At 66.4% G+C, this 25,046-nt stretch overlaps 4 protein-coding genes across 6 annotated transcripts in view; 1 reads left to right on the forward strand and 3 right to left on the reverse strand.

The window, feature by feature from the left end:
• ANKRD52 (ankyrin repeat domain 52) overlaps positions 1 to 9,118 on the reverse strand; it is a 29,920-nt gene extending 20,802 nt beyond the window's left edge. Inside the window, exons 1-6 of the mRNA XM_052810134.1 lie at positions 9,011 to 9,118; positions 6,094 to 6,177; positions 3,599 to 3,677; positions 2,317 to 2,387; positions 372 to 572; positions 151 to 238 (exon numbers count right to left, since the gene is read on the reverse strand). Of these exons, the coding sequence (XP_052666094.1) occupies positions 151 to 238; positions 372 to 572; positions 2,317 to 2,387; positions 3,599 to 3,677; positions 6,094 to 6,177; positions 9,011 to 9,037 (550 nt within the window). The 5' untranslated portion in view covers positions 9,038 to 9,118. The remainder of the gene's footprint in view (positions 1 to 150; positions 239 to 371; positions 573 to 2,316; positions 2,388 to 3,598; positions 3,678 to 6,093; positions 6,178 to 9,010) is intronic.
• A 1,318-nt stretch (positions 9,119 to 10,436) lies between these two features.
• On the forward strand, positions 10,437 to 14,919 carry COQ10A (coenzyme Q10A). Its single transcript, XM_052810191.1, has 5 exons — positions 10,437 to 10,602; positions 12,681 to 12,824; positions 12,902 to 13,094; positions 13,178 to 13,279; positions 13,419 to 14,919. Exons 1-5 carry the CDS (start codon positions 10,523 to 10,525, stop codon positions 13,584 to 13,586), a joined length of 687 nt encoding a protein of 228 aa, XP_052666151.1. The 5' UTR covers positions 10,437 to 10,522; the 3' UTR covers positions 13,587 to 14,919.
• CS (citrate synthase) lies at positions 14,893 to 20,572 on the reverse strand. Its single transcript, XM_052810161.1, has 11 exons — positions 20,392 to 20,572; positions 17,974 to 18,021; positions 17,757 to 17,864; positions 17,610 to 17,675; positions 17,395 to 17,526; positions 17,122 to 17,310; positions 16,762 to 16,961; positions 16,359 to 16,488; positions 16,172 to 16,273; positions 15,889 to 16,098; positions 14,893 to 15,772 (listed from the first exon to the last, which is right to left on the reverse strand). The coding sequence occupies exons 1-11, from the start codon at positions 20,443 to 20,445 to the stop codon at positions 15,602 to 15,604; spliced, it is 1,410 nt and encodes a 469-aa protein (XP_052666121.1). The 5' UTR covers positions 20,446 to 20,572; the 3' UTR covers positions 14,893 to 15,601.
• Positions 20,573 to 21,650: 1,078 nt separating this feature from the next.
• Positions 21,651 to 24,992, reverse strand: CNPY2 (canopy FGF signaling regulator 2). Of its 3 annotated transcripts, none has more exons than XM_052810203.1 (6): positions 24,797 to 24,992; positions 24,265 to 24,389; positions 23,850 to 23,965; positions 23,303 to 23,500; positions 22,924 to 23,020; positions 21,651 to 21,973 (listed from the first exon to the last, which is right to left on the reverse strand). In XM_052810203.1, the coding sequence occupies exons 2-6, from the start codon at positions 24,362 to 24,364 to the stop codon at positions 21,930 to 21,932; spliced, it is 555 nt and encodes a 184-aa protein (XP_052666163.1). In that variant the 5' UTR covers positions 24,365 to 24,389; positions 24,797 to 24,992; the 3' UTR covers positions 21,651 to 21,929. The 3 variants fall into 3 exon arrangements, with proteins under 3 accessions (XP_052666163.1, XP_052666162.1, XP_052666161.1); XM_052810202.1 differs by having other exon boundaries at positions 24,830 to 24,991; XM_052810201.1 differs by having other exon boundaries at positions 24,787 to 24,991.
• Positions 24,993 to 25,046: the final 54 nt, after the last annotated feature.

Here is a 25,046-nt window from a genome sequence, read left to right on the forward strand (position 1 = left end):
AGGAGACAGCAGTAAGAGCCAGGGGACCCCGGAAAACAGAGACCTGGGCACAGCGGCCTCCGGGGAGCCCCAGCACCCTGAAAGGCAAATCCATAGGCAGCAAGCAACATGTGAGAAAAAGACAGACCAATGCCCTTGGGGAAAACCTACCTAGGAAAGCTGCCCAGTGGATGGGCTGGCGGTCCTTCTTGTCGCAAGTACTCAGGCTGGCCCCTTTGTTCAACAGCAGATTCACCATCTGGATGGGAAGAAGTGGTGAGAAAGGCAAGGCTACCATTCCTCCCCACTTGTGCACTTCGCCACCTGCGAAGCCCAGACCCAGGAAGGGGGACACGCACAGGAGCCCCTGCGCCCGAACCCGCCTTGCCTACCTCAAGGTGGCCGCTGTGCACAGCATGGTGCAGCGCCGTGCGGCCCGTGCGGTCCGCGACATTGACAGTGCTCAGCAGGGGGATGATGGCCTCCACACACTTGGTGGCCCGGTTGGCAGCGGCGACGTGCAGAGGCGTTTGCCAATACTTGTCGCGGGCATTGACGTCCGCCGAGTGCTTCAGGAGGAGGTGAAGTGCCTTCTAGCAGGAGCAGAGAAAAGCAGAGCTCTAACCCAACCTGCTGGAGCCTGCAGAAGCCCTCCAGCCAGGTGGGGGAAGCCGCAGCTCAGTCCACCTCATGCTTGCAGCACACAGAGGGCTGCCCAGATCCACACGAGCCTACAGCCCCGAGAGCCAGAGCTGCCCTTGCAGGGCTGAGCTGAAACAGCTCCACATGCTCACAAGTACGGCTTCTCCCCACTCTGTCAAAGGAAAGGACTTGTTTGCTTTCGTGTCCCTGATGACATTTTGAAGCCCGTGTACGGCTGTGTTTCAGGATGTTATCACAGAGAAAATGTGAGAGGTAAAGACAGTGTTAGAGAGACCCCAAGGATGAGCAGGGAGAAGGAATCTTCCCTAGACAAATCCTCCAGCCCTCACCTGGGCTGCTCCAGCTCCTTCCAGGCTGGAGTTCAGTGTGTGAGACCTGAATGAGCCGGCCCCATCCCACCCGAGTGCAGCTGTGAAACACCGCTGCACAGGGGTACCTGCACAGGAGAAATACCTCCGAGCCATGTGACTGAACTGTGAGTGAGTGTTCATCCATGACTCACGAGGTGCAAAGCACCCAGGGGATGACAAATGTGACCCACTGACCTATATTTGATAATTATTTCCCCCTTTTGCTGGTAGAGGCTGTTTGTTGCAACCCCACACTTTCCTTGCTATGGTTTGCAGGCTGTCCACTTCCACGCAGCATCGGGGCAGCACTTCCAGTGATCTCAGCCCCACGGCTTGCTGCTCTGCTCTTTTCCCCCAGGGCTAGCTGATACCACTCCCGGCTGGGAGAAACACATGAAACGGCCGGGCAGTACGTAAACCCAGCAATCCTAGAGAGCAGGCTCTAGGCAGGAAAAGGCGTGAAGCACACAGGTACTTCGAAAAGGCTCCTGTCAGGAGCTGGGCATGCAGGGCACTGGCAGACCCCCGTGCCAAGCACCCCAGGGAAGAAAAGAATGAGAGAGGTGACTCTCCAGCATATCTGAGATGAGGCAGAGAAGCAAACGAGTGTGCTCAAACGCACAGACAAGCAGCACTTCAGACCTGACAGCAAAACAGTCTCGGCTTGCTCAGCTCCCGTATTTTAGCGACCCACAGTAACTGTCCACACACGTTCACAGCAAACGCCTTCAGTAGAGGTTTACGCTTATGTGTTTCATCCCGTGTCTGCTGCCGATTAAGAGAATTCATGCAACCAGTCGATGTGTGGTAACTTGCCCTGCTTGTCAGAGTCAGGGCTTCTGGCTCCAACCAACATGACCACAGAGTTTCTTGCTCTCCAGCAAATCAAAACAGGACAAAGTTAAGTGGGATGAAGTTAAGCCCACAAAAGCTAAACGTCAGGAAATCTTTCCAACAAGATCCATTGGAATCAGTACCCGAGAGAAAGGGTGAGAGCCCCATCATCCCTCAAAGAAATGTAAAGCTGGATTAGACAAAGCCCTGGGGAAGGGGGAAGGGATGGAGGATGTTGTGGGGAAAACCCATGTGCTAATTCCTGAATGACGGAGAGAAGGGAACTAAGGGGATTTTTTTCCAGCTCTCATTTTCAGCCTCTGAATTATGCATTCGTCCTCTCTCCACTCTAACGAAACCACCCATCTCAGCCAAAACCAGGCAAGATGGCAAAAAGAAGGAGAAGCATGGTCCCTGCCTCCTGTCAGCACCCACCACCTCCACACAAGGAGCATATACGGAGGCAGAGGACACTTCAGAGGGAACCTACCTCATTACGAGAAGCCGCAGCGCGGTGTAACGGGGTGAGCCAAACAGTGTCCTTCGCGTTAACATTAGCACCTGAGGAAGAACAAAGGGAGGGGTCAGGGGACAGAGAGGTGACCAGCTGCCCCCATTCCAGAGTCCCAGGGCAGGTCTGCAGCCACCTCTGAGGTACCTGCCCGGCAAGAGTGCCTGTTCTGCTGCAAGAGGGGACCTTGCACTGAGCTTTGCGTGAGGACAGACTCTGTGAACTGCAAGTGGAACAAGCTACATCCCTTGGGAGACTGAAGAGACTACATCTCCCAGAGTGCCAGCTCCCTCACTGAGCCAAACAAACCACAGCAAAGACTCAGCGAGCAGTTCTGCTCCTTGCTTTAAATCAAGGCCACTTGAGACAAAAAACAGAGCATTCCATGTTGTGAGCTGTGGTCACTGTGAGCTGCATCTCTGTATTAGAAAGGACAGATTACTGCCATCTCAGCTCCAGATCTGTGCTAGGCACTTAGGTCCCACAACCCCTGAAGTCCCTGCCTTTGCTGCCGAGAACTCAGCGCACAGGCATGCAAAAATCAACACGGGGCACATAAGGGCATCCCATGCTCTGCAGACAGAGCTGAACATCCCCAATCCTGTTTAACAAGCCCTCAGCAAAGGATTTCCCCAAGTCTCTCCTTGTCAGGGTCACGTAGGATCATGCCAGCCTCGGGGTTCCCCCACACCACCAGCAAGCAGCTGCGAAGCCCACGCTGCCCCGAGGTGCTGCACTGGTGAACGGCAGACGAGAAGATTCCCGTCTGCACCACAGGGGCACAGGACCCAAGCACAGGGCTGAGTGTCTCTGGAGAAAAATGAAGGGCAGCTTTATGCCAAGTAACACAAGCCAAAACTGAGCAAAATCCCCTGGTTTTTAGCTGACCCCTCTCCATGAGCAAGTGAAACTCTGCTCCCCTGAGCATCCTGCCATTCAAGGTGTCTCTGAGGCGTGCATCCCCACTGTGCCCTCCTCCAGTACCTCCTTCTAACATCTTGCACACATCCCCCTCCTGGCTTGGTTTCCACCTCTGCTATTTCAGTTCCAAGACGCTTCTCTGTCTGAACAAACCTCTTAGGATTATGGCAACATTTCCTAATCTTCCCCGGGCTGCAACCCCACTGGCTTAAGCATGAGCACACGGTTGCTTGGAGGGTGACCAAAACTATTCCTCTGCACCCCTAAGGCCAGAGATCAGAAAAACGCCTTAAAGGCAGAGCCAGCACTCGAGCCAAGCGCCCTGAGCCTTGGCCCTTACCTGACAGTATTAGGAGCTCGAGGATTGCAACATCTCCTATGTAGGCAGCAGCATGCAGCGGCGTTCGTCTTTCTTGGTCCTGAGCAGGGGTGTAAGAAACAAAAACCATCTGTGAGCTTCGAGGGCAGGGAGATCCCTCTTCCACTCCAGTCTGCTCCAACGCTACCCATAAGCACGCGCAGCATCTTGGGACGGGGAAAACCGCTTAAACCCAGCACCCTCCTGCAGTGCTGCGGGGGTGTGCAGCCCTTTGGGAGCTCCACGGGTGCTGGGGTGTACCCAGTGGCCGGAGCAGAGGGTTCAGGGGCCATAATCCCAGCATGAGACGGGGAGGCTGTGAGAGCTCCAGCCACTCATTTCATCCCCCCACTGACTCCCCAGAGACCGACCCGACATGGCTCCGGTGCTACTGGACTTAATGAATGTCTGCAAAGCGCTCTGCGATCCGAGATGAAAGCCTGGCCGCGCTCTGACAGTGCACAGGCTGTCCCATTCTGCACACTTTTATCCTCTCGGCTAACAATAAAAACACTCAGAATTACAGACAGCTCCGAAACCAGACTCAAACCTGCCGGCTGCTGAAGGCCAGGAAGGTGCAGAAGGCCCTCTCTGATCTTAGATTGGATTAGCCGAAGAAAAAATACCTTTCACTTCTGTTTACTCAGGGCTGGGCCCTGGGTAACCTCTGCCTCCAGGCACTTGGTTCAGGCTTTCCTTGGGGAACATGCCATGTACTAAAGCCAGGAAGCAAACAAGTAGAAAGCCAGAGGAGCACAACTCATTTCAAGCCCCAGATTTTGTGTTTGGGGGAAAAAATGTAACTGCTTTTCATGAGGTTAGAAACTGTTTGGAAAATGGTGGCAGCTTCATTTTTTTTGGTAACAAGTTGTGCTGGCACAACCAGGCAGGAGGATGTGAAAGTGAAACCCAGCTGGCAGGTCACTGAACAAGCAACAACATTTCTAAACCTGCACACAGAAAGGAAATTAAGTGTTAACAATTGTGGTTTTATTCCTTCAGCAGCTGCGGGAGAGCTCAGCAAAACAATCCCAACCCTCTCTCCTGACAAGAGAGGAAGGATGAAGAGCTGACGGATCCCCAACCGAACCAGTCACAGAAAAAAATCCCCACGCTATCTCTGTGTAATAAGCCAAGATATGATCAAATCGTTAGTCCTGCTGGCACACGGGCACCAGCGCGGGGCTGCCCTCACCTTCCCAGGACACCAGCCAGCATCCGCAGCACCCGCCCTTGACCTCAGGGTTTAACACCACAAGGATCGGGGTGTGCACCAGCCCCGGCTCTTCAGGCTGGGTCGGGCGAACGCCCTGACCAAGCGCTCAGCGAAACAAATAGGAGTGTGCCAAAAGCCAGCAGCTGCCTGCAGCGCAGCCGGGAGCAGCGTGGACTGGAGCCCCAGTTAATGCCACAGCTCAGAGAAGACGGTGAACCAGAACAGGCTGCTCTTGCCTAGAGCTCACAACTTAGCCCGGCTTTTGGGCTGAGAGCACAGGAACTGCTGACCCGGCACCAGTCCAACTGTGCCACCATGTCAGGCGGACCTGGGCCGGTGCAGTCAGGGCCGGCCAACCCACCAGCCTGCATCACAGCAGGCTGCATTTCTTATCTGCACATCTGCTGCTGATTCGTTAGCGGGAAGCTCGTAAACCAGATCAAGGGAAGGCACACTGACAAGTCAGACGGGAACGCTCACAGGCAGGTTTCACCCCTTCCCTTGCCAGAGCCTGGTCCCCACACTCCATGTGAGGACAGACCACGCTCATCACCACCAGACTGGGGCTACCAAGGGCTGCTCCCCCAGGAGCCAGCCTGGCCGCTTGCAGGACCCAGAGGGATGCATCTGAACGGCAGCGGCCTCCTTGCCTGCTCGGAACAAGCGTCAAAACCACCCTCTGCCGTCAGGCTTGAGACGAGCGCAGTGGAAACCCCTCCTAACACTTGCGAGGTGAACTCTGCTTTGCTGAGCAGCTCAAATCCTCCTTCCCCCCTGGGGAACAACCTCATCACAAGGCAGACTTGCCGCGTTCACACCAAACTATTTTGGGTCGCCATCCCGAAGGAGAAAAAGGTAAACTGGCAGGCAGCAAAGCCGAGCCTCTGTGAAAAGTCCTCCCACACACCCCACAGCCTCTCAGCGATGCTCTGCATGGCTGAGAGCTTTAGGAGGCTCACACCGTCTCCTGGGGAGAGGCGGGAGTCCTGGTCTTCCAGGCGCCCCATTTTACAGGTGGCAAGATCGAGGCAACAGGACAAAGCTGCACAGCAAATGGCGGCCGAGCTGGGAGCAGAATCCAGAAACTGTTTCAAAAGCCCAGCTCTGACCATCCTTGCCAAAAAGAGCCCCCACTTGACAGCACCCACATCTCACCCACTGAGCCTCTGCTGTCCCCTCTGCTAAAGAACCGCACTGCAGGGAAGGAAACAGGGAGACTGGGGTGAAGGAAGGGGAGCGAGCACAGCCAGGCAGCACTCACCAATACATTAATGTTCTCCTTCTGATTGAGCAACGACCGCACCTCCTCTATATCACGGTTGAAGATGGCTTGGACCAGAGGAGGCTACAAAAAAAAAAAGAGAAGCAAGTCGTGAAGGTGGCACTACGTGGAGGACACGAGAGGGAGGAGAACCAGCAGCGTCACAGCATGTCAGAGACTTTACACCAGCCTGATTCAGCCACAACCTCGCTCCACGAACAAGCCCCCCGCGCCTGCTGCTGCCAGAGCTGGGCCCAGCGGCTTCCTTGCGTCCATGGCTCAGCCAGCACCAGGGACCAATTTTCAAGCCAGCAAAGGTACCTTTCTTGGTTGTTCGTTGGCGAACAGACCAAGGAATCACTGGAAAAGCCTCCCTGCTTCCTGAGTCCAAGGAGCAGCACTGATCACGGCCCCGGCAGCCCACCTGCAGAGCCTTCAGCAGCGTGCCCATGGCATGGCTTAGCTCTCCACACACAGCGTCTGAGAACGGGAAGACAGGTCCATCTCCCGCTATCCAAAGCTTTAGCCACAGCCAGAAAATCCTCCCTCCGAGCTGGCTGAAGTCTCCTGGTACGAGACAGATCTTTGCAGACAGTGAATCAGGTTTCCCAAGGCACAACTAGGTGATGCCTCATGCTCTTCCACAAAAGGCTGTGTACTTACTGCTGCTCTCCTATCTTTTGAGAAACACCTACGACGCTATGCTGGCTCTGATGGTGCAAAGAGCCTGGCAAAGCCCAGCCTGAAGCTCCTCCTGTTTCCTGCTGCCCACATCTCAAAGAAGTTACCTAGCAGACCTCAGTAAAAACCAGGAGCAGAGCCCTAGCCCAGGCCACAGAGCCAGCCAGTGCCGTGGGCTGCAGAACCAACGGCCTGAGCTGCCGGAGCCGTTCACGTGGCAGGGCAGGTCGGTGGGTTGGGTGCTGCCCAACCTCCAGGCATCGCCCAAGAACCCTGCACCCCGTTTCTTGTTTCACAGGCCTAAAAATGCCATTTTCATGCAGCAGGTTCTTCAGGGCAGAGGCTGTGGTGCTTTAGGTCCATTCAGCACTTGGCACCCCATGATCGCTGCCAAACCCGACGCTTCCCTGCTCCAGCCGTCCAAGCCTCTGCTGCTTTTCGCACGGCAAGTCCGGGGTGCTGCGACGCCGAGCAAGCCGTGGCAGCCCCGGCACACCCCCTCCAGCTCTGCCCACACGCCTAAGGCTGGATCTAACGGTCAAAACCGGTGAGCCCCGCTTATCTTGACCTCTCAGAGGAACAACAGAACTTCGTTTTCAAGGCAATCCCTTCTCGTCCCCGCTGCCCGGCCAACCTCACACTCATCTGCTCACCCTACCATCAAAGTAAAAGCAGTTAAACACGGGGAACACATCCCAGGTCAGAGGGAACGTGTGAGTCATTCCCTGGGAATGCAGCAGACTCAGCATCACTCGTTAGACATCAAAAAAAAAAGGTTTAAAAAAAAAAAAGGGAAAGAATCGCAGACGATAATTATGCCCTGAGCAGTCTTCAGTGGCGCGCGGTTTGCAGCAGTGCTGGGTCTGACACACCCACCCACCATTCACAGGGAAAGCTAAATGTTTTGGTTACCAAAAAAAAAAAAAAAAAAAGTTCTATTTAAATCACAGATCAATCCCTCATCCTCACCCCTCCCCTCCTTCATCCACCCTGCCAGGCTTTAAAGACTCGCAATATTAACGATACTGCAGGAGCAGGGGACGAGGGGCAGGCGTAAATATTTGGTTTCGAGGGGCCAGCAGCCCCCATCTCTGAAACCGAGGTGGATAAAGGCGGTTTATGTAAAATGCACGGGGAAGAGCGGACGTCCAAGCCAAGGCGACGCCGGGGGTCACTGCTCTGGTGATGGGGGGCGGACATTGAGCCCAAGGAAGCAGGGCCACGAGCGGCAGCATCCGTGCTGCGGGAGGAGCTCCCGGCCGGGGGAAGGCAATGGGGCTGCTGAGGGACTGGGGGTCCCTGGCGAGACCCCCCGACAGGCAGGCCGGGAGCCAGGTGAGGGCCACGCGCCGGCGGCACCAGGGTGCGGGCTGCCTTGAAACCCAGTGTGGAAGACACCCTGCGCCCCAGGAGCATCCCCAAAACCCGACAGGGACACCCCGTGCCCCAGGAGGGTCCCCAGAACCAGATGGGGTCACCCTGCACCCCAGGAGCATCCCCAAAACCCGACGGGGACAACCTGCACCCCAGGAGCATCCCCAAAACCCGACAGGGACACCCCATGCCCCAGAAGGGTCCCCAGAACCCGATGGGGTCACCCTGCACCCCAGGAGCATCTCCAAAACCCGACGGGGACACCCTGCGCCCTAGGAGCATCCCCAAAACCCGATGGGGTCACCCTGCGCCCCAGGGGTGGTCCCAAAGCCCAGCGGGGACACGATGGAGGTGGCAGCGGGAGACGAAGCGACCCCGGGGTCCCGTCCCGGGGGTCCCACCCCCGCCGGGGCAGAGGGTCCCGGGGCGGGGATTCCCTCTCGGGGGTCCGCGCTCCCTGTGGCCGGGGGAGGGGGGAAGGTGTCCTCCCCTCCCCGTCCCCGGCATCCTGCCCTTACCGGGCCGGGGGTCCCCCACCCCCGCCGGGCCCGGCTGCCGAGCCCGGGTCCCGGCGGCCGCGGGCGGAGCGGAGCGCGGCGCGGCGGGCGGCTGAACCCCGCGCCGGGCCGGGCCGGGGCTGCGGCGGGGCGGCGCGGGAGGCTCTGCGGGCCCGAGCGGCAGGTGGGAACGGGCCGGGCGGCCCCGAGCGGCGGCGGGCCGGGGGCTGCGGCCTGGGGCGGCGTCTGGGCCCGCCGGCGGCGGCGGCGGCGCGCACTAGGCCGCGCATCCCCGGGCTGGCGTGGCGGCGCGGCCCGGCGCGGCTGCGGGCGCGGGGGCGGGCGGGCGGGCGCGGCGGCGGTACCTGGTCCGTGATGCTGAGAATCCCCATCTCGGGGCCGCCCTCAGCGCCCAGCTCCCGGCATCGGGCTCCGGCCGCGGCGGCTCCGCTCGGGCGGCTGGCGGGGCGGGGAGCGGCTGGGCCCGCCCACCGCCCGGGGAGCGGCCGCCGCCGCCGCCGGGCCGCAGCGCCGCCGCCGGCCGCCATCGCCGGGGCCCGCGGAGACGCGGCGGGAGCGGGGGCACGGGACGGGCCGGGCCGCCGGGACCCCCTGCGGGGTCTGCGGGAGGGGCTGCGGGGAGGGCAGCCCGGGGGATCCCCGGGTCTCCCCCCGCCCCGCTCCACCGGGCTACCCGGAGCAGCAGCATCCCCGAGGACACTGCTGCTTCCCCCGGGCAAAGTCCTGCCCGCGGCCTCCACACCAGGCTGGGGCTGTGGGCGAGCATCCCGCCACGCTGCCTGGGCCTGGGGGCAAGCCCCCACCGAGGGAAGGAAGGCTGGTGGGGTCTGGCCAGCTGGAACCGTACCCCCCTGGGCGGCTGTGGCTGGTACCGGACCTTCGATCGCACCAACGTGCAAAAGCATTGCCCTGCAACCCCTTCCCTCCGCCGCTCCGTCGCTCAGGACTGGCAGGGCGGCTCGGAACCGGGACGGCGGATGGCTCGGTACCGGGACGGCGGATGACTCGGTACCGGGATGGGGGAGGCAGCTCTGCCCGCTCGCCACGCCGCTGCCACATCTGCGCCTGCTCTTGCAAGTGCCCAGGATGCGGTAAAGCGCTTCCCGCTCACTGGGCTGTTTACAGGATGGGGCTGTTGCTTTACCTGCTCCCCAGTCCCTCCTGACCCCCCGCTGCCAGCGGGCAGGCTGGAACCCTGGCCTGGCCGACCCGCATCCATCCCCTGCTCTCAAACAACGTCGCACCAAGGGACCCGCCATGCCTTCCCCTACGCCGGGCTGCGCAGTTCCCGCCAGCATGGGGAATTCCTGGTTTAGTGCCTCCTCTGCTCTGGCCGGGGCAGGGGGGTAGGTGACAGGGCACGGCACCTCCCCGTCCCTCGAAATACTGACCGGGGGACGGACGGACGGGCGCGGGCAGCGTCGCACCAGCCCGGCCGAGCCGCGTTCAGAGCAGGCGGCACCGGGGATGGGGCTGCCGGGGGCTACCGGTATCGTCTGTTTGGACCTGTCCTTAGCCGGCTGTCACCCAGCCGAGAAACCAAAGTGAAATGGCGGAGCCCGCGAGCAGCCGCTGCCGTCCCCGCCGGAGAGAAGGGAGCCGCAGCACCGGGCGCTGCAGGGAGAAGGCGGGAGGCCGGCGGGGCCGGGCCGGGACTACATTTCCCGTGGTGCCCCGCGCGGCCCGGACTACAACTCCCGTCGTGCCCCGCGCGGGAGGCGTTGCCTCGCCCCCGCCCCCCCCCGGGCCGTGACGCGAGCGGGCTCTATGGCGACGCGGTGACGTCGCGGGCGGGGTGAGAGGTCACGGCAGCGGCGCCGGTGCGAGGGCAGCGGAGCCGCGTCCCGGCCCCGGTCATGGCGGCCCGGCGGCTCCGCGGCGCCCTCCAGCTCGGGGCGCGGCAGCGGCTGCGGGCCGCGGCGGCCCCGCCGGGCAGGTGAGCGCCCGCGCCCCCACCGGGCGGCGGCACCGGGCAGGGCCGCGGGGCACGGGCGGCGGCACCGGGGCGGGGGGACCGGAGCGGAGCGGGGCCACCGGAGCGGAGCGGGGCCGGGGCCCGGAGGGCTGGAGGTCATACAGGGCCCGGGGGCACCGGCGAGGGCCGCGGGATGGGGACCGGGGGGGGCGATCGGGGCCGGGGGCGCCGGGCGGGCCTGGGGGAGCCCACCCCCACGGGGCGAGCGGCCCGCTGTCCCGGGGGGACACCGGGGGGACACCGAGGGGGCCGTGGCGGGGCCGGGAAGGAGGGCCCGGGGACGCCCGCGGCCTCGGGGGGGGGTCGGCGGTGCCACTGGCCCAGGGGTCACCGGCAAAGACCCCCGGGCAGGAGGGGGGGGGACTCGCTGCCTGCGGGGGAGCCCGGGGCCTCGGCTGGGGCCTGACCTTGGGGCAAACCCGGTGTGGGGGCGAGGGCCACCCCCCCGGGCGCGGGCAGGGGGCCGCGGGGGTCCGGGCGGGTGCCAACACCTTCTTCTTGGGTCGGGAGCGACGTCAGTCGCATCGGCGGGTCGGGCGCCGGTGTCACGGTTCGCTCGGGCGAGCGGAGACTCCGGGAGACCTCAGGCCACCCTGCCGTGTCCCCCGCCGGCACTGACCTCTGCGCCCGGCCGCGCTGCCAGCGCCGCTGTCACTCTTGCCAGCTCGGGGCCGGCACCAGGCGCTCGAGGACAAGGTGGCTCTCGCGAGCCCCGGGCGGCCAGCCTCACCGCCGGCCGGGTCAGCGGCACGGGAGCGGGAGCAGCCACGGTGTCGTGCCGTGATGCCGGTTTAGGTGCCGACTCTGCTGAGCCCCGTCGCGGTGCATGTACGGCACCGAGCGCTGCCGGGCAGAGCTGCGGTGTGAGCGAGCGAGGAAGAGGGGGATCGCCTCGGGCCAGCGGCGCAGCCGCATCTGCGGGGTCCCAGCGCTCCTGGGGACCCCCGGCACTGTGCATCTGAGGGCCATAACCGGGGTTCACGCAACTCAAGTGCACCGACTGTTCCCCTACGCCGCCCTGGCTATTCTGGGAGCTCGGGGGCTGCCAAATGCCCCGGGTGACTCCTCTTGGCGCAGGAACATCCCACGGCTCCTGGGAGAAGCGGGACCTTTCTCCCTGGGCCACCAGTCCTGGAGGAGAGCCGGTGTGACCTGCGTGCAGGCACATCTAAAAATACCCGTGCTGTCCTGTGGGCACTGAGCGCTGCCAGTTACGGCTGTCGCAGGAGGGAGCCCGGTGAGGCCAGCCCCAACCCGGAGCCCCACCAGCGCCAGCGTGGTCAGGGTTACAGCCCACCACCGCAATGCCGGAGCCGTCATCTTCCCGGTGCTTGGCAGGGACCGGCTGCCGGGGCTTGGCCTGGCAAAATGCAGCTGACGGCGGCACCGTGGGAGGACCCTGCTGCTGTTGCCACAGCTCCGGGGCTGGGCGACGTGCCACCCCAGACCCTGCTGTGCCTTTGGGGCTTGGCCTCTCCTTGAGGAGGTGGCGAGCGTTGTCCCTTCGCACCAGCACCATCCGGGCCGCACCTGAGGGATGAGATGGGGCCGGGGTGGGACACAAAGGAGGGAGAAGGTCTGGGCCGAGCAGGGCTCTGTGCTGCCGCTGGAGCCCAGAGCGGGGCTGGGGTGGAGCTGGGGGGGGCAGCGGGGGGTAACGGGCAGTTGTCCCCGCTCCGCCGCTCCGGATTAGGTGTCCCTGAGGTCAGGTTTCCCTGCCCTTCCTCCTCTTGCGCAACAGCAGCCCTGGCAGCAGCCCTGGGACAAGCGCTTGGACTTCCCCGGCCTCTCCCCGCCGGCTTGCGGCCCTCCCCGGGCAGGAGGGCTGAGTCTGGCCACGGGCGCCTGCTTTGTCCCCGATTCCCCCCCACTCTGGGACCAAGTCCCATCCTGGGAGGGATGTGGGCAGGTCTGGAAGGGGCCCAATGTCATGGTCATCCTGGGGCGGGGGGCCTGCCCCACTCGGGCCAGCGGCTCGCTGCTGGCTCCGCTACCCGGCGCGGTGACGGTTCCTCCGCTAACGCCTGTCTCCCGCCCAGGCACACGGCCCTGTGTGGCCTCCGGCTCAGCCGGTTGGGCCGGCCAGCCAGCGGCACTGAGTGGGAGCCCCGGACCCAGCCCAGCCGGTCCTTCCTCAACCTCACCAACAAGCGGAAGGAGTACTCGGAGCGGCGTATCATCGGGTAGGTGCGGCAGCTTCCCCGCTGGCCGGTTGGCAAGGGCCCCGCGGCCCCGGCTGCAACGCCTGCTCTGCCCCCAGGTACTCCATGCAGGAGATGTATGATGTGGTCTCCAACGTGGAGGACTACAAGAACTTCGTGCCCTGGTGCAAGAAGTCGGTGGTGGTCTCCAAGCGCTCGGGCCACGTCAAGGCCCAGCTGGAGGTGGGCTTCCCGCCCGTGGTGGAGCGCTACACCTCCATCGTCACCCTCGTCCGCCCCCACCTCGTCAAGGTGAGCGTGGCCCCGGCGCGGCAGGTGGACCGTCCTGGCTGACTCCTCGGGGCCCCCCCTGACCGGCCGCTCCCCCTCCCCAGGCCGTCTGCACGGACGGGCGCCTCTTCAACCACCTGGAGACGAACTGGCGCTTCAGCCCCGGTATCCCCGGCTACCCCCGCACCAGCACCGTGGATTTCTCGGTAAGACCCTGCTCCGGGCAGGACGCGGCCGTGAGGCCCCCGGGGAGGACGGGGGAGACAGACGGTTCCTGCTGCGGAGACCTGCCCGCCCGCCACCATCCCTGCCAGGGGCTCACGCCACCCCCCCTCTCCTCCCCAGATCTCCTTCGAGTTTCGCTCCCTGCTGCACTCCCAGCTGGCCACCGTCTTCTTCGATGAGGTGGTCAAGCAGATGGTGGCAGCCTTCGAGCGCCGGGCAGCCAAGAACTTCGGTCCCGAGACCCGCATCCCCCGGGAGCTCATGTTCCACGAGGTCCACCAGACGTGAGGGCGGCCTGGCCACCGTGGACTGTGCCAGGGCCCCGGGGCCGCCCACCCTGCACCCTCCCTCCTAAATATTTATTTGAGTGCATCTCTGCTGCCGTTGCCTCAGCTTCCCTCCCGGCCCTGGGGGGGCGAGAGGTGATGCTCCTGTGAGCACAGGGGGCTGCCGTGAGCCCCCAGCCCCACCGCAACGCTGCGGGAGCTGCGTCCCAGCGCTGGACTCCCTGGTTTTGTAGCTGATTTTGGTTTTAAATTTTGTTTTAGTTCTTGGGAGCTCTTCCCCCCCCCCCACCTCCTTTTGTTCCTTTTAAGTCCTCGGCAAGGCCAGAGGGTCACAGCGGCGGGGCAGGTCCTGGGCCAGCCGTGGCTGGGTGAGGCAGCAAGTGGCCAGGGAAGGATGGGGGCCGGCTGCTGGGGGCCCCCTCCTCCCCCAGCTCTTCCAGGAACAAAAGGGAAGGAGAAGGGCGCAGGGACGAAACCCTCCCCTGCGCCCCTGGGAGCGGAGCTGCCGCCTGGCCCCTTGCCCGCAGCCGGGCACCGGAGCCGAGGGACCCCCGGCAGTGCCCGCTCTGCCACCAGACCCGATGTCGCACAGTTTGCACAAGTCACACGCACAGGATGGGGACGGGGCAGCTTGTGCTGCCCCCCCCCCCCGCCACCCCCAAACCCTTGCAGCCCCAGCACCCGCTGCAGGCTGAGGTGCCGGCACTGCAGGGACCAGGATGGCCCGTGGCCCCCGCCACCCCCAGCGTTCCTCCGGTTCCGGCTCACCTTTCCTTACCTTCAGTGGGGAAATGTGGGGGCCCTCCAGCTCCACCAGGCCAAAATGCCCACCCGGGGAGGGGGGCAGGGGGTCCCTGAGCTGCCAGCCCCCAGACCCCCAGTTCCCCCCCTGCTCCATCCCCGTCACTGAGGGCACCCTGGCCTTGCTGCCCAAGGAGGGGCTTTTACAGGCCAATAAAGAGCATTTTTCAAGGGTGAGCAGCTTCCTGGTCCTCATTTGGCAGCCATGGGAGAGGGGAGCTGGGGCAGGGGAGGCCTGCGTGCTGAGACAACCCCCCCCAACTCCAAGCCAGGCTCGTACCTGCGGACAACACCGAGCCCGGCGCTGCCAGCTTGCCAAGGGGCCAAGTGGCACTGTGCTGGCCCCAGCAGAGCCAGAACAGGGCCTGGGGACACGGGGCAGCCCCCAGGCAGGGTGGGGGCACCATCCCCTGACCCCCCCCCCGCCCCCCGCACAGCAGAGCACAGCCCAGGGGTTGGGGTGCTGCCCTAGGGGACCTTGGGGCCAGAGGGAGGGAGGCTCCGGGTTTGTTAATAAAAACATTTATTTTGCATTTTGTCGTTGTTTGTACAGAAGTGCCCAATACCTGCGAGTGTCCGGGGCTGGCACGTGGGGGGGGGCCAGCTCCGGCTGCCGGGGGCATCGGACAGGGGGGGTTCACACAAACACAGGGCGTGGGCTGGGGAGGAGTGTATCGAGTCCCTGCTTGGGGGGGGGGGGGCTGAGACATTCGTTCTTCGTCTGCTGCCCCACGGGGGGGGGCCTGGACACGAGTCTGGACTGAACCCCTCTCGGGGGGGGGGGTGGAGGGGTGGCTGTGGTGGGGGGGGGGGAAATGTGCCCCCCACAGCCTCGCCAGTGCTGCCCCCCAAGCCCAGCAGCAGAGGAGCTGGGGGGCTCCCAGTGTGTGCGGTGCTGCTGGGGCAGGGTGAGGGCGCAGGAGCCCCCCCGCCTTGCCGGGGCAGAGCTGGGGAGGGGGCTCTGGGGTGGGAACAGCCTAGGCAGGGGGCAGGGAGCGGGGGCGTGTGGTAGAGCAGACCCCAGGGCTGCCTCTGCCCCCTCCCAGGGTAGCAGGGAGGGAAGAGGAGCGGCAGGGGGGGGCTCCGCTCGCACCACAGGAGACCCACGGCCGATGCCCGAGGGGGGGGTTCAGTGCCGAGTCCGTCCAGGGCCCGGCACGGCAGCGCAGCGTTCCCTGGGGAGCAGCGAGCCACGGCCCTGTCCCCGTCCCTTCTTTACCCAGATTTGTAGCCCACGAGCTGCATGAGGCCCTTCGTGCTCATGGACTTGGGTCTCTCCAGGGGGAAGCCCAGCGCCCGGCTCCAGATGAGCTGCGAGAGGACGCCCAGGGCCCGGGAGACCCCGAAAAGCACCGTGTAGTAGTTCATCTCCTTCATCCCGTAATACTGCAGGGGGAGAGGGGGCCCTGTTAGGGCAGGGCAGCCCCGCGGGAGGGGGCAGCCAGGACCCGCCACCCCCCCAGAGAGCAGTGCTGGGGCAGGACCGGGACCCCCGGGCTCACCTGCAGCAGCACCCCGCTGTGGGCGTCCACGTTGGGCCAGGGGTTCTTAGCCTTGCCCTGCTCCAGCAGCACGTTGGGGACGATCTTGTAGAGCTGAGCCACCAGCTTGAACATGGGGTCCTTGGGCAGGTGCTTGAGGGCGAACTCCCGCTGGCAGGTGTAGCGGGGGTCCGTCTTCCGCAGCACCGCGTGCCCGTAGCCCGGCACCACCTACGAGGACACGGGTCAGAGCCCGGCACCAGCCCAGCCCCAGTCCCTCGCTCCCGGGCAGGGCCGGACTCACCCTGCCCGAGTTGAGCGTGTTCCAGATGAAATCCCGCAGCTTCTCATCCGACACCTCCTGGCCCAGCTCCTTCTGCAGGTTGGTCAGCCAGAGCAGCACCTCCTGCGGGCGCGGCAAGCGGAAGAGGGGGTGAGAACAGCGGCACGCAGACAGACAGACAGACAGACGGGCAGACAGAGGTGCCCACCTGGTTGGCAAGGCCGTGCAGGGGCCCGGCCAGCCCGTTCATGGCGGCGGCGAAGGCGAGGTACGGGTCGGAGAGGGCGCTGCCGACCAGGTGGCTGGTGTGGGCGCTCACGTTTCCCCCCTCATGGTCACTGCAAGGGCGAGGGGCCACGTCAGGTCTCCCCCGTCCCCGCCGAGGGCCCCCAGAGCCACGGGGACACCCCCACAGCAAACACCCCCCCTCCCGTGATGTACCCAGAACGGCACAGCCCTGCCCCGGGGCTGCCCGTGGCCCCACACCGGGTGCCCGGTGACACCCCCAGAGCAGCCCGGGCATGTCCCAGGACCCAGCCCCATCCCTGGCCCCGGGGCTGGGAGCAGGGCCGAGTCCCCGCCTGCTCCGGCTGCTCCTCCCGGCCCCGCACCTGTGGATGGTGAGGTAGAGCCGCATCAGCTCGATGAACTGGGGGTCGGTGTAGCCCAGCATGTTGGTGAAGTTGTGGGACCAGTCGAGGTTGGGGTCGATGGCCCCGATGCTGCTGCCCTCACGGTACAGGTTGCGGTAGATCTTTGCGGCGACGCAAGGCAGCTTGGCGATCAGGTCCATGGCGTCCTCATAGACAAACTGGGACAGGCGGGGTAAGACGGGGCGGCTGTCCTCCCCGGGGGGGCTTGAGCCACTGACCCCCCGCACCCAAATCTGCACCCACGCCCCGGCCCAAGCTCAGAGTTGGGGTGGCTGAGCCCCCCGCTACGCCGCACCAGGGCGCCCGGTCCCCCCATACCTCCCAGTACTTGACGCGGTGGATGCCCTCAGCGTAGGCGCGAGCAAACTTGCTCTCGCTGTTGAGGGCGGTGATGGCGGCGCTCAGCTGGGACATGGGGTGCAGGTTGGTGGGGAAGTTGTCCAGCATGGTCACCACGTGGGAGGGCAGCGCGGCACGCCGGGCCCACTCGCGGGAGAGCCAGCTCGCCTGCAGGGGTCAAGGGGGTCTGAGCCGCAGGGCAGGGGGCCGGCAGACCCCCCCCCACCCCCCGCCAGACCCCCCCCATGTTACCTGCTCCTGGGTGGGCACCTCTCCGGTAACCAGCAGCCAGAAGAGCCCCTCGGGCAGCGGCTCCTCTCCCCCTGCGGCTTTGGGCAGCAGCTTCTGGCACTCGGGGATGCTGTAGCCACGGAAGCGGATGCCCTAAAGAGCCCGGCACAAGCGTCAGCCTCTGCAGCGTCGCCCACCCGAGGTGGGTGCCTGAGCAGGGCAGGATCAGGCCCTACCTCATCGGGATCCAGCACGGAGGTCTCGTATATCAGGCCCTTCATGCCCCTCATCCCGCCGTACAACTGGAGAAGGGCAGAAGGAGGTGGTTACCGCCTGCGGCACAGCCCGGCAGCCCCGGCGTGGCACAGCATCCCCCCACTCACCATGTCCACCGTGATCTGCCCGATGGCCGTGCTGCCATGCTGCTGCCTGAAGCTCTTGACTTTTGCCTGCTCCTTGGGGATCATGCTGGCAAGGACATCTTTCAGGTTCTGGGAAGAGGGGAGGGGGCCATGAGCCCTGGCACCCATGGGGGGGCCGAGCACATGCTCCCCCCTGCCAGCACCAGAGAGGGGTGACAGCAGCGGGGGCTCCTCTTACCGTGGCGGCGCTGGCGTGACGGGCGGCGAAGAGGACGCACGGTGCATTCTGCAGAAGAGCAAACACAGGGGCTCGGTGTTACCCGGGGAGAGCCCTCCCACGCATCCCAGTTGCCCTGTTTCGGAGGGGTGTAGCCATACGAGTGGCCCCCCCCAGCCCCGAAGCATCCCCAGCCCCCCCGGAACGCAGCACAGCTCCCGTAGCAGGAGCCGCCCCGTGACTCCCGTCTCACAAGGACGCTGCGCCTGGCAGCCACGGCGGCTTCCCTCGCCCACGCGTGCTGGAGATCAGAGCCAGGCAGGTTCAGCCAGGCCAGGCGGCGCAGGGGGGCGGCGCGGGTCCCCTCGGGGCTGCATCACGTTCATTCACATCATGCACAACGCCGGCCACGGCTGGAACCGCTGCAGAACCGAGCATTGCACCGAACAAACCCGGCGGTGGCGAACACAGCCGCATTTCGCTTCCTGCTCTGCAGAGCGCGGAAGTGGCCGGCACGAGCGAGCTGGTGCCGCCGGCAGAGCCCTGCCAGGCCAGCACCGCTGCGGTTTTCCTGCACTGGGGCTCCACAGGCGCTGGGGAAACCGATCTTTGTTCCTCGCCCGCGCGTGGCAGCCGTGGGGACTCCGGCCGGCGGGAACACGCTGACGCAGTCGGGAAGCCCGGGCCTGGCATCACCCCTCGTCCCTGCCCGCTCTCCCTGGCAGGACCCTGCCCGTGGCAGGGACACAAGGCTCGCCCGTGCCCGAACCCACTCACAAGCACCCGGGTGGGCAGCAAGGAGGGACAAAGAGGGCCGGGAGTCACACGGGGTCACCGCCGTGCCGAAAGGCCGCATCCACACCCGGCATCCTGTGCTTTCCCCCGGCAGAGACCCCGGGGCCGGGGCCAGCCCCCGGCGCAGAGCTGCGGCAGCGGCTGCAGCACAGGCAGAACATGACTCGCTTTTTCCACTGGCTCCCGGGAGCGACGCGGAGGGGGGGCCAGTGCCGCAGAGAGCCCCGAGCCCCGCGTACGGCCAACCCAGCGCCCCATGAGCCCCCAGCCCGGCCGGAGGCACCCCGACACCCCGAGTGCGGCTGGAACCGTCCGTCCGCTCAGGGCGACTGCGCCGTGTCCCCCCGCAACGGGCGGCACCTGGGAAGGGAAAATGCCGGCGGGAACAATGGAGGCAGCAGCGGGAAGCCCAAGGTCAAGGCGGCCGCTGCTGTCACCGCAGGGGCCCCCGCCGCACCCCGTCTCACCCCTTTCACGGGGCACCCGCACGGCTCATCCCATCCGGGCCGGGCTGTCACGGAGACGCCGCTGGCTCAAGGTCACACGTGTTGGCGGTGACACCGAGCACCAGCTGACGGGGCTGGGGCAGACCCAGCCGCTGCCGGACCCTCCCGGGTGCCCCCGCTGCAGTTCGGGGGTGCAGGAGCCCCCCGGGCTGTGCCGGCCACGGCTTGGCGGACGAGCGGCCGTGGTGCAATAGCTCAGGCCACGGGGAGGAGGAGGAGGATGGCGGCAGGACGGCGGGTCGGGATTAGGGCGCAAGCCGGCAGGGTGGCCCTGGCTGTGGGGACAGCGGGTGTAGCGGCCCCCCCGGGCGAGCGGGGCCAAGTGGGGCACAACAACACACCGGGCCGGGCCCCGGCTCCCAAAATAACGCCCGGTCGATAGAGACACCGCAGCGGCCCTTACGAAACGCCAGGGCCGCGGCCAAGGCAAACGGGGGGGGGGGGGGGGGACGGACACGACACCGGGGCCGCCCCAGCCCTGCACCGGTGCTCGGTCCCCCCCGGATCGCCCCCCCCAGCACAGCCCCGGGCCAGACGGGGGGTCCCCTCGCTGTGACCCCGTTGCCCTCTACAGCACGGGGTCACTGGGGAAGGTCGAGGGGGATGGCACAGGGGGACCCCCGCCCCCCCATCCCCTTCACTGCCGGTGCCGCCCGGCGGGAGCCCCCGGGGCTGCAGCACAGCCCCACAATGCGGGGCGGGGGGGCAGCGCGCCCCCAATGGGGGCTGCAAGAGGGCGGGGACCCCCAGATGGGGGCTGCAGCCGCGGCAGAGCCCCCCCGAGGCGCGGGCAGGGCTCGGAGTCGTCCCCCCCCCCCCCGTCTTCCAACGGGGCCAGGCTGCCGGCCGAGGCCCCCCAGCCCCGACAGGGCAGCGGCGGGGGGGTACCCCGCCCCGCCGCTGGTTACGGCCGCTCCCGACGGAGGCGGCGCCGGTGCCCGCGCCCACCACGTGCTGCTGCTGTTACTCTGCGGCGGCGAACGGCCCCGCGCCCCCCACGGCCCCCCCGGCCCCCGCTGCCGCCGCCGCCGCGCGGCCCCTTTAAGGCAGCGCCCCCCCGCGTCGCCCCTTTTAAGAACCGGCCCCCCCGCGGCGTCGCCCCTTTAAGGCGCGGCGGGGCCGGGGCGGGCGCCCTCACCTTGGGCCCGCGGAGGCGCGCGGCCGCCCGGCTGCCGGCGGCGAGGAGCGTCATGGCGGCACCGGGGCCGGGGCGGGTCGGGACGGAGCGGGACCGGGCGGGAGCGGGGCCGGGAGCGGGGCCGGGGCCGGGCGGGAGCGGGCGCGGGGCCGGAGCGAGCGGCGGCGGCGGCGGCGGCGGCCGGGGGTCCTCAGAGCGGCGGGCGGGGCGGGGCGGGGCGCGGCGCCGCGCTGGTTATTAGCATAGACCCGCCCCCGCCCGCCCCCTCGGGGCCGAGCCGCTCGCCGTTGGGCGCGCCCCGCGCCGCGGGGCGGGGATAGGCAAATGAAGTGGCGGGAATGGGGGGCCGGGGCTATAGGTGGCCGAGGCGTTCGCCTGATCCGGGCCTGGGGTGGGGTGAGGCGGCGCCCCGCCCCCTCCCGTGACGTCACCGGCCGCCGCGCGTGACGTCACGCCGCGGCGTCACCCCCCTCCGTGCGCGTCGGTGGTTCGGTGTTGCTCGGCTGCGCTGCCTGGCAGCCCCGTGACGCCACCAGGCACCCGGCCACGTGCTATGAGGTCACCGAGGCCCGTGACGTCATCCCGCACTCAGCCGCAGGGGCTCGAGGTCGCCCTGTGACATTGCCCCGGCTCCGCGGTGACGTCAGGGCCCCGGCACAGGGGGCGGGGCTCGGCCGCGGGTGACCGTCCCCGCTGACCCCGGGGCATTGCCCCGCTGGCCCCGGGGCGGCGGCACCAGGGACGGGCGGTGGCCCGGGTTGGGCGACGCCCGGGGGGGATGGGACCCCCACGGTGCCCCCGCGGTGACAGGTCTGCCGGGACCGGGAGACGCGGGCCCATCGGCGGCTGCTGGGGGGGAGTGTGCCGCGGCAGATGGACGCCGAGCACGAGGGAGCGCGAGTCGCCGGGGACACGTGGGGGACACGTGGGGGACACGCGGGGCTGCCACCAGCTTCTCCAGCCCTGCCTGGGGTCCCACGCCACCCCTTCCCCATGTGCACAGCAGCGAGACCTGCCCTCGGGTGGGCCCACGGCACGGCCGCCACGCAGCCCCTTTATTGCCTGCAGCAGGGAGGGGGGTTCCCAAAACCAGCCCCGGACCCCCGACCACCCCCCTCCCCCAGTGTGGGCAGCTGAGCCCCGGTATCCCCTGCCGTGTCCCCCGGCAGCAGCTGAGGAAGGGCCCGGGCTGGCAGTGTGCCCGCAGGAACGTCCTGGCAGGAGCGAGGACGCAGCCCCGGCCCCCATGGCCACCCCTCGGGGAGCAGACCCGGCGTGCCGGTACCCCCGGCACTGCGGCTGCAGCGGACGGACAGTGAATAAATAGGATGAGAGCACCAGAGGGGGTGAGGCGGCGTCTGTGCCGGCTCCGGAGCCACAGTCTTCCCCGGCACGTCTGCCCGTCCCAGCGGGGTCAGTGGGGACGAGGTGAACCAAGAGGTAGGGGACGGCCGGAGGGAGCCCGGTGCCGTCCTGGTCCCGCGAGGCCGCCGGGGCGGGTCGGCACCGTCCTCCGGAGGCAGCCGGGACCGTCTGCATCACAGCTCGTCATGTGGGATGTGGAGCGCGTGGTCGCACAGGTCTGCAGTGACAAAGGGTGCTGTTCTCAGGACGCGGCAGAGCCCCGTGGGACCCCTCCCCAGTGACACATCCTTTCCCACTCGTCCCCGGCCAGCGCCTGCCCACAGCGTGGGAACAAGCCCTGCGCGGAGCGCCAGGGCTGGCTGGAGCCGTGACCCATGCCGAGGGACACCTGTGCTTCCCCTTCGCTTTGTTCTGTGGTTAATAAGAAACGCGGCTGTTTGGACAGAGCTGCCAGCCCAGCCTCTCCCCGGGTCCAGCACCCGCAGCCGGCCAGCAGAGCCGCATCAGCCCTGGGCAGGCAGGGTGCAGGCAGCAGGTGCCTGGCTGGGGACAGGCTGAGACACAGGAGCAGTCGGCAGCGCTGCGAGACCCCCGGGCCCCCCCTGGGGAAGGAGCATTTCCCCCAATGCGTGTGCCAGGTACAGAAGGGACCCACCCTGGCCCAGCCCTGCAATACAGGTAATGAACACAGGCCACGTTCATTAATAGGGAAGCACAAAGGTCGCGGCGTGCCCTGACCCCGGCATTTACGAGCTGGAAATAGCCCTGCAGGAAGGGAGATTAGCCCAGCCATTGGCTGCACGAGGAGCCCCGCGCTGGTGCGGCCAATGGAGCCGGCACGGCATCTGCCCTGGCTCGGCCCCAGGCAGCGCACGCCTGGCCGGGCAGAGCATCCAAAAAAATCCGCAGGCAGCTCCAGCGGGCAGCAGGATCCAGGCGCTGGGCTGGCAGCGCAGGCAGCGAGGAGGCACACCCCAGCACCGGACTGCCGGAGAGGGGCTGCTCTGCGGGACGAAGGGATGTCAGGATTTTGGGGAGGACTCGCAGCTCCTCTGTGTCCTCCCTGCTCTGGGCTGGCAGCTCCTGCTGTCTGAGCACTGACGGAGCAGCTATGAACCCCTGGGCATCAGGAGAGACCCCTCCCCGGGAAAGCCCAGCCCGGCTCACCCGTCCGCTTGCTGCAAAGCCGGTCCTTGACATTGTCGGCCTCGTGGGAAAGGAATTCGATGAGTTCGTCCTCGTACTCCTCAGCGATGCTCTCACACTGCAACGGGAGCCGCCTGCGGGTCAGACGGCAACCACGCGGGGCCAGGCGACGCCAACAGCACCGGGGGGAGCCCAGAGCCAGGCCTGTGCCCACCCACCCCAGCCTGGGAGCAGCCTCCTTCCCTCTAGCCCCAGGAAGGACCAGGGAAGGGGCCGGCAGCTGCAGGTAGGACCAGCTCATCCCTAGAAGGGCCGCAGCTGCCCGACACAGCGGGTCCCACTACCCAAAATCTCCACCAAGCCCCAACAGCCACCACAAGGGCCTAGTCCCTGCGCGCACCGCAAATTTCAGGCTAGAAGCCACGTCTCCATCGATTTTGACCCCGGAGAGGTCCATCTTGGTCCCGTCATGGGAGATCACCCGGACATAACTCTTCCGGTGTGTGGACGGATCCACTTTTTCTCCGTATTCCTTCATCTTCTCACACACCCGCTCCAGCAGCTCCGTCAGATGTGCCTCTGACCTGGCGTAGGGCACCTGCAGCACGAGATCAGCAGGGTCAGGCCTTTGAGTGTGACAGCGGAACAGGAACGCCGGGCCAGCGCCTTTTCTCAGGAGCACAGAGAAAGGTTCAGACGTCTCCATGGACGCCCTGGGAAAGCCATGGGGCTGTGCTGGTGATAGGCAGTGGAGGAAGCTGAGGAATGGGAGATGGGGCTCAGCCAGCCCATGCAGAGCACCCGACACAGGTATGATCCCTCCCTCAACTCCCCCAGTCTTCAACACGCGGCTGCTGGCCCTGGTCAGGCCAGCCCCGCTCTGCCACAGCCTCCACCCGACCTCCTGGTGCCGCAGGCAGGTAGGTGCCCACCGGGAGACATCTCACCTCCACGACTGACTGGCTGCCATCAGGGTTGATCCGGAAGGAGCCCATCTGGATGGTTTTCCTGGGGTCGACCTGGGCGATCTCCCACTCCAGCTCGTCCACCAGTGCCCGGCACGCTGCGGGGGACACAAGCGTCAATGGCCCGGAGCTAACGGCATTGCCTGAGCCCCTACCTCAGCCCCTGGCACTAACAGACCTGCGGCTGCCCAAAGCCGCCAGGAGTAACCGGTGCTGCCGGTAGACAGGGACAGCAAGACTGTGGGGAGCAGGTCCCTGTGGTGCCCTGTGGCCCTTCAGGAATGTCTGCCTGTCCCGGAGCAGGGTGAGCACAGGTGGGCGGCCATGGCTGCAGGACAAACGGGTCCCAACCACCATCCCGTCCCAACCCATCCCGTCATGTCGCGTCCCGCCGCACCTCCGCAGTGCAGGTCCTGGCTCCGGCGGGCGCAGGTGGCGGGCAGCAGCGCAGCCAGGGCCACGGCCAGGCAGAGCGCGGGTGGGATCTGGCCCCTCATCCTCACGGCTCCGCTGCTGGGCGACCTGTGGGCACGGGCAGCTCCAGCACTGGTGGCCCTTGTCCCCCCACAGCCTGTCCCCCCGCCCCGGCTCCCCCAAGGCCCATCCTCAGCGGGGCCCCGTGTCCCCTACAGAGCCCCGCTGTCTATAGGGCTTTGTCCATGGCGTTCCCCCCCAGACCCCCACTGAGCCCCGTCCCCTGCAGGGCCCGGCCGTGCCCCGGGACCCCCCTACAGAGCCCCCTCCCCTACAGGGTCGACCCCAGACCCCCCTATAGAGCCCCCTCTCCTACAGGGTCGACCCCAGACCCCCCTGTAGAGCCCCCTCGCCCACAGAACCACGTCCACAGCCCCCGACGGAGCCTCCTCGCCTACAGGGCCGAGCCCAGACCCCCCCCCCCCCCGAGAGCCCCCTCCCCTACAGGGCCTTGCCCGGAGCCGCGGGCCCGGCCGAGCCCCCAGTACCGCGCCGCTCTCCCGGCCCGCTCCGCCAACCCCGCCGGCTGCTCCGGGGCTGCCCGCGGCGCCGCCTGTCCCGGTGCGGCCTTCCACCCGACTCGCCGCGGCGGAAGGCCACTCAGAGAGGGCGACGGCCGAGCCGATCGGGCCGACGGAGCCGGTCGGACCGGCCGGAGCGGCTCGTCGGCCCGCGGCCGGGCCGTCCCGTGCGCAGGCAGCACCC

This window comes from Harpia harpyja, chromosome 15 (assembly GCF_026419915.1).
Source record: "Harpia harpyja isolate bHarHar1 chromosome 15, bHarHar1 primary haplotype, whole genome shotgun sequence".
Classification (NCBI taxonomy): domain Eukaryota; kingdom Metazoa; phylum Chordata; class Aves; order Accipitriformes; family Accipitridae; genus Harpia; species Harpia harpyja.

What these genes read in the sequence shown, in the direction of transcription:
- COQ10A (XM_052810191.1), top strand. Translation starts at nt 10,523, where the DNA reads ATGGCGGCCCGGCGGCTCCGCGGCGCCCTCCAGCTCGGGGCGCGGCAG. An exon ending in TCGGAGCGGCGTATCATCGG is followed by an intron (nt 12,825 to 12,901) that starts GTAGGTGCGGCA and finishes CTCTGCCCCCAG; the next exon opens with GTACTCCATGCAGGAGATGT. An exon ending in CCAGCACCGTGGATTTCTCG is followed by an intron (nt 13,280 to 13,418) that starts GTAAGACCCTGC and finishes TCTCCTCCCCAG; the next exon opens with ATCTCCTTCGAGTTTCGCTC.
- CNPY2 (XM_052810203.1), bottom strand. Translation starts at nt 24,364, where the DNA reads ATGAGGGGCCAGATCCCACCCGCGCTCTGCCTGGCCGTGGCCCTGGCT. An exon ending in CCAGGACCTGCACTGCGGAG is followed by an intron (nt 23,966 to 24,264) that starts GTGCGGCGGGAC and finishes TGTCCCCCGCAG; the next exon opens with CGTGCCGGGCACTGGTGGAC. An exon ending in GCAGCCAGTCAGTCGTGGAG is followed by an intron (nt 23,501 to 23,849) that starts GTGAGATGTCTC and finishes CTCGTGCTGCAG; the next exon opens with GTGCCCTACGCCAGGTCAGA.
- CS (XM_052810161.1), bottom strand. Translation starts at nt 20,445, where the DNA reads ATGACGCTCCTCGCCGCCGGCAGCCGGGCGGCCGCGCGCCTCCGCGGG. An exon ending in CCGTGCTGGATCCCGATGAG is followed by an intron (nt 17,527 to 17,609) that starts GTAGGGCCTGAT and finishes CGGGCTCTTTAG; the next exon opens with GGCATCCGCTTCCGTGGCTA. An exon ending in CTCTACCTCACCATCCACAG is followed by an intron (nt 16,489 to 16,761) that starts GTGCGGGGCCGG and finishes TCGCCCTTGCAG; the next exon opens with TGACCATGAGGGGGGAAACG.